We start from the raw sequence: 6,000 nt of genomic DNA, 5'->3' as shown, positions 1-6,000 counted from the left end.
GAACCCCCTGCTAATGCCACAAAGAGCATCCGAGATGCTTGGACTAAGCACACGGATGACTCCACAGATGTAGCATGCCTCATGTTAGCCACCATGATTCTAGACTTGTAAAAGGACTTGGAACATCATGATGCCTTTGAGATGCTTAAGCAGCTAAAGGAAATGTTCCAACAACAAGCTAGGCAACAACGCTTTGAAACTGTCAGAGCGTTACATGCATGCAAGATGGCAGAGGGGACATTTGTAAGCTCTTATGTTCTGAAAATGAAGAGCTACATAGATCTGATTGAGAGGCTTGGATCTTCCATTGGTCCTGAGTTGGCAATAGACTTGATCCTCAACTCACTACCAAAGTCATATGATCAGTTCGTCTTGAACTACAATATGAACAATTGGGAGAAATCTATCTCGAAGTTGCATTTAATGCTTAAGACTGCCGAGAAGAATATTCCATCCAAAACCTCTGAAGTCCTCATGATTCGGAAAGGAAAAATTAAGAAGCCACAAGCCAAAGGCAAAGGTAAAGGCAAACCTAAGAGTCAAGGCAACTACAAAGGCAAATAGTTTGTCCCAAAAGATTTTGTCAAGAAGAAAGAAAAACCTGCCAAAGATGCTACTTGTTTCCATTGTGGAGAAATTGGTCATTGGAAGCGAAACTGCCCGACTTACCTTGCAGAGCTGAAAAAGACAAAGGCTAGCAATGCTAGCACCTCAGGTATCTATATGATAGAACTATTTGTTTTCTCTAGTAATTCATGGGTATTTGATACTGGTTGTAGAACTCACATTTGTAATAATGTGCAGGGACTAAGAAAGATTAAGCAGCTAAAACCAGGTGATTAGGTATTGCATGTTGGCAACGGAGCACATGTTGCGGTTGTAGCTATAGGCATTTATGAACTTTTATTACCAAATGGCTTGTACTTAATATTAAATAATTGTTATTATGTACCTAGTTTAACAAGGAACATCATTTCAGCTGCACGATTGTAGGAATCTGGTTACTCGTATGCTTTTTCTAATGGTAATATTTTAGTTTTCAATAAAGATGTTTTTTATTTTGAGGCACGCCCTCACAATGGCTGATATAGCCAAAACGAACGGTTATATTCGTGCGGTGTCATTAGGTCACAGGGCGTCAGATTCGGTATAGCATGCAGAGATTTTCATTTAATTTATATTTTGCGGGGCCTAAATTTACTTTTACTTTCTAAAGTGTAGAAGGTGTAAGTTAACCTAGTGTCGAATTTTATGCTGATTAATGAATTGAAGATCAAGTGGATAACTGTCTTTTAGTTAAATTACCTTGATAAAAAATAGTAGTTGATTTTAGCTAAAGGTCCTAAATGCAAAAAAGTAAATAAAGTGGAAGGATATCCGGAGGATGCAGATCAGGGAAATGTTGACCAAGATATCAGAGTTGGGTTTGGGAAAGGTAATCATGCTTATGTTAAGACTATACTTGGAATGATGTAGATCTGGTTGGATGAGCCAATTACACAGACCTACTTAACTCTGAACTCTCGGAGTTCTCTTTGAGCAGTGAGAAGTATGTCACTTGGTCGTATAACTGAAGTGTAACAATACCTCAGAGGTTATCCTCAGTAGAGTACTAGGTTTATTAGTGAGTTAAGCTCTAATCCTAAACCTCGTTATCAGTTTAGGTAACTGAATAACAACGTGCCGTGTTGATTGAACACTGATCACAAAAAGAAGGAGTCCGTCGGGTTAAGTTGGCAAAACCTTAAATGAAAACTAACAACCATTCCATTATACTAATGAGATCAAAACAAATCAAACATTATACAGCATTACAGTTAACATACTGATAGTAAAGCAGATAGAAACCTAATGAATACCTAAACAGTTGATATGACTAAGACCTAGGGCAACAATCAGACAAGAACATGCAATAGGCTTGGGTCATACAGTAAAGGCACTAACTAGATCTTAACAGCTCCTAAGAGGTCTCTTCGAAACATTCAATAGGCATACTAGGTCATTCATGTCTCAATTCCTAGGTTCCGTGTCCTAAAAGTGCATTAGATGCCTCTCGGGAACTCCGACCATACCGAGTTCATAGAATCTTCAGATACAGTATAACAAGGGGTCTAAATCCTATGAAGTAGATAATTTCATATAGGTGGACAAGTACTGATCACAACCTAAGTTGGTCAATCCTTAAGATGCTAGCATACAAATCTATCAGACTTCCTAGTTCAGTATTATAACAGTAATCGTACTAAATTAACATAATTAAGCTAACCCAAACTTCTATCATGGAAACATACAGATTAATTAAGCTATCATGGCAATATCGGAATGCATTATTAAACATAAAAGGTAAGCATACATGTTTAATACAAAAGACAAGCGTTTCGGATAAAAACCTGAAAAGGCCTAACAAATCTGCCCGAGATCGCAGGGACTCGCCGGGATATCCTCCGAAAAATAAATGCTAAGCTAACTACTACTAAAACTAACTAAAAGATTGAAAATATAAATTGAATTGCAAGCTGAGTGTGTGTTGGAATGGATGGAGAAGGCCCTTTAAATAGACCAGGTTTTTGCCAAAATACGGTTGGCAGGCCGTATGGCAGCCTGTTTGGTGGCCCCTATTTGGCAGTCCATTTTCATGGCAAGCCGTTTGGAAGCCCGTTTGGTGAGCCGTATTTGGCAGGCCGTTTCCATACTGGCAGGCCGTATGGCAGGCCGTTTTTGGTGCCTGGTCAGTCTGATTCACTGGATCGTAACTTGATTTCTTGTCTTTAACCATTTTCGCTCTAGAATATTCGTTTTAGCTTCGTTTTGCTTGATTCTTTTTGCATCGCCTTTGTAATTACTTGATCTACAAAATCAACTAAAAAAGCGATAATTTTGCCGACAAAGTTTTAATCTTTATTGTTTTGGGGCTCAATTTAGGGGGTAAAATGTGACTTTTTTCCCGATATCAAATACCCTACACTTAGCTTTGCTTGTTCTCAAGAAAGAAAGCGAGAATATAAGGATCTTTCTAATAGATTCTCCCTTGCCCTACCCATAGATCTTTTTATTATGCCTTCATCAGAAGTTGGCACATCTTTCGAAAGTATTAGAAAAATTTTCGAGCTTCAATGATTCGGTCTCCAGATTTCAATCGCGTCCATAGTGGAAAAGGCGTACTTTCCAACTCTCGAATGTAGAGTATATATGATCAGGCTCCTCACTAGCGGATCACTCATATCACTCAAGTGTTTAGGGTGTCCTATTCTAATTGTATTGTCGCTCAGAAGCCAGTTGTGTAACAGTTCTCATCATAGGCTAGGTAAAGCATCGATATCTCCACCGGTTAAGTAAGGACGACACTGATCTTCTTCCTAGGCATTCTTTCAAGAGGAAGACGGGTTATAGGATTTGGTTGAAAATTTATGAATTTGGTGAAAGAGATCCAGATCTCTTGATTTCTGAGAGATTTGATAGACTTTGATTCTTTAGAGTATCCATTTTGGATAGATAATGGCTGAGAATTCCCGTAAAGGTTTTCTTTGGAAGAGGCGGATTTTGCTAAGACTTTGTCTAGAATTTTCTTTTGCTCTTCCAGCTTTCTTCTTCAGGGCATCTCCTTGGGTTTATTTTTGCCTTATTAGAGACTTTGCTCTTTCATCAATTTTTTTTATCGGCATACCCTTTCTTCATAACTTTTGTCTTTCGTTCCTGGTGCCCAGAGAGGAAGTGATAATCCACTGAAAATAGGTCTTTGACCTATCAAAAACAATTAGGGGTTCGGAATCTTTCAACTAGTGCTTTTGAAGCGAATTTGATCGATCTATCTCTTCATCAATCTCTAGATCTTTTGGTGAAAGGAAAGGGAAGTGATTGATAAATGGTGTATTTTGGGGGCGAATTTGGGGTGAATATTTCTGATTCATTAACTCTTTGTGTGAGTTGGTCGGTTTAAATTGCGTGGAGTGGAAACGGAAACGGATGGCTTTTTGTCTTCTCTATTCAGAATGATTTCGGAAGGAGATCGCACCTGCACCACGTATGGCGCTCACTAACCATTGGCCTTGAAACGTATGACTAAACCAAGTTCTAACTTGAACCATACACCGGCACGCTCATCAATTGAAATAACAAAGTGCTGCAGATTTGATGGGTCATACATATACTTTGGGTCCGATATTCCTCACTTTTTAGAGTAGGGGTCGTGCTTGATCATGTGTAGCCTTTTACATATTTTCTTAAAAGAAATCTTTTGACACAAAACATAAGTTTCAGCATAATCGTTCTGTTCTAATAAATGTTCCAAAAACCAATTTCTAGCAATTTTATTAGATCTTTTAGGCAAAAACAAAGTAAGAATTTTTCAAAATTACCCAATATCCATTGCTTAATTACTTTTGGACAAAAGAATTTTTCAAAACTTGGCATTTTATGGTTACTTGACTTTAAAACTTTGACCTTTAAAAAAACCTTACCCGTTACCCCACACTTAGAAGAACATTGTCCCTAATGTTCTCTAGAAAGAATATTTTAATACTTTATAAATTAAGGACATTGACTTCTAAAATTCTAAGTTAGTTGCGGGGGTTACCCCACACTTAGAGGTTTTAGTGTGTTATAATTGAAATAGGTTTAAGGAAGGATTACTTCCCTACGGTCGTGTTACTTTCTTAGTGCTGGGCTTTCCTACGGTCGATCTCCTACATACCAGTCTCTTTTGATAATATTTCTGCATGAGGAACAAAAAGAGAAAGGCATCATTTCCACTATATATAATTTTTCAGTACAATTCTTTTTAAAAAGATAAAAACTAAAAGATAAAATAAAGATAAAGTAGTCTTTGGGATACTATCCTGGTCAATGCTGTGCTAGCGTTGCAAAATATCTGCAGATCTCATCATCATCCTCTAGGCTCGGTATGTAGTTGAGAGGTTGCCCTATATCTAACTCAGGGCCTAGTAGTGAATCCAGACATAAGTCTGATGGCAGCTCCAGGTGGGATAAGTCTGGGAAAGGCTCCTCATCAGGTATGCTCCCAGTGATCTTAAATGCCTGAGCCATTGGTGGCTCCACTGAAATGGGAATAGTGAGTAAATGACAACTCTCTGGTAACTCAGTGACTAGAACTGGCTCGGTGACTGGAGCAGGCGGTGTAATGGAAATAGGAGTATCATGCACATGCATGGCAGCTGAGTGAACTGAGTGAACTGAGGCCTCTGTGGAATGCCTCGGCGTAGCTCGTCGTGTCGGCTGAACACGGAGTACTAGCCTAAATGAAGATGGGCCCAGAGTACTGCGTGGAATCCCCTCGTGCTGGAGGTATGCTCTTAGAGCTTTGTAGAGTCTCTACTGATCTCTGAGTAGTGCCCATGCAACATCAGGGTCACTCAAAGTGGCTCCGTAGTGTATCACTATCTTTGACTCATACGTATCTCGCAACTGTGTGTGCTCGGCTGGTCTCCTGGCTAAACGTCTAGATCGTCGAACGGGAGGAGCTGGCGGTGCTGTGCCGATATCCTCCTCAACACTCTCTAATAACAAATGCCTTGGGCCTAATTGCCTTGTTGATGGCCTGTTCTGATCTGCACTGCTTCTGGAAGAGTAAACTACAGGATTCCTCCTCCTGCGAACTAGAATGTAAGCTGATGCTCCTGAACTTGGCATTACGCCTAAACACATTCAACAAACTTTATAAGTACTAAGCGCAAGTATGGCGCTTAGTTATTAGTACAGAGATAATATCTTAAGACTGAAATTAATTGAAAAGAAAATAATAAGTAATAAAAAGGATAAGCAAGGTGTGCCTCCCAAGAGCGCTTTGTTTATCAAGTCGTTACAGCTCGACTTTTCTTTGTCAAATCTTCAGAATGGATCAAAGGAGAAAAGGTACTCCTCCTTATCGTGGTCTTCTAGATAAGCTTTTAACCGGTGGCCATTAATTTTGAAGTGACCAGTAGGTCCTTCCAATTCCATGGCTCCGTGAGGAAAAGCGGGAACAACTTTGTATGGGCCACTCCA

At 39.4% G+C, this 6,000-nt stretch overlaps 1 protein-coding gene across 1 annotated transcript; it reads left to right on the top strand.

Moving 5' to 3' along the window:
• Positions 1-225: 225 nt before the first annotated feature.
• Positions 226-821, top strand: LOC139901008 (uncharacterized). The gene is made up of 3 exons (XM_071883750.1): positions 226-520; positions 578-715; positions 805-821. Exons 1-3 carry the CDS (start codon positions 226-228, stop codon positions 819-821), a joined length of 450 nt encoding a protein of 149 aa, XP_071739851.1.
• The last annotated feature ends 5,179 nt before the right edge of the window (positions 822-6,000 follow it).

This window comes from Rutidosis leptorrhynchoides, chromosome 3, assembly GCF_046630445.1.
Source record: "Rutidosis leptorrhynchoides isolate AG116_Rl617_1_P2 chromosome 3, CSIRO_AGI_Rlap_v1, whole genome shotgun sequence".
Classification (NCBI taxonomy): domain Eukaryota; kingdom Viridiplantae; phylum Streptophyta; class Magnoliopsida; order Asterales; family Asteraceae; genus Rutidosis; species Rutidosis leptorrhynchoides.
The sequence above is the reverse complement of the archived record's forward strand: the minus strand, read 5'-3'. Positions and strand labels throughout refer to the sequence as shown.

Coding starts and splice junctions, on each gene's coding strand:
- LOC139901008 (XM_071883750.1), top strand. CDS start 226: ATGGCAGAGGGGACATTTGTAAGCTCTTATGTTCTGAAAATGAAGAGC. Junction 521..577: donor GCCACAAGCCAAAGGCAAAG/GTAAAGGCAAAC, acceptor TTGTCCCAAAAG/ATTTTGTCAAGAAGAAAGAA.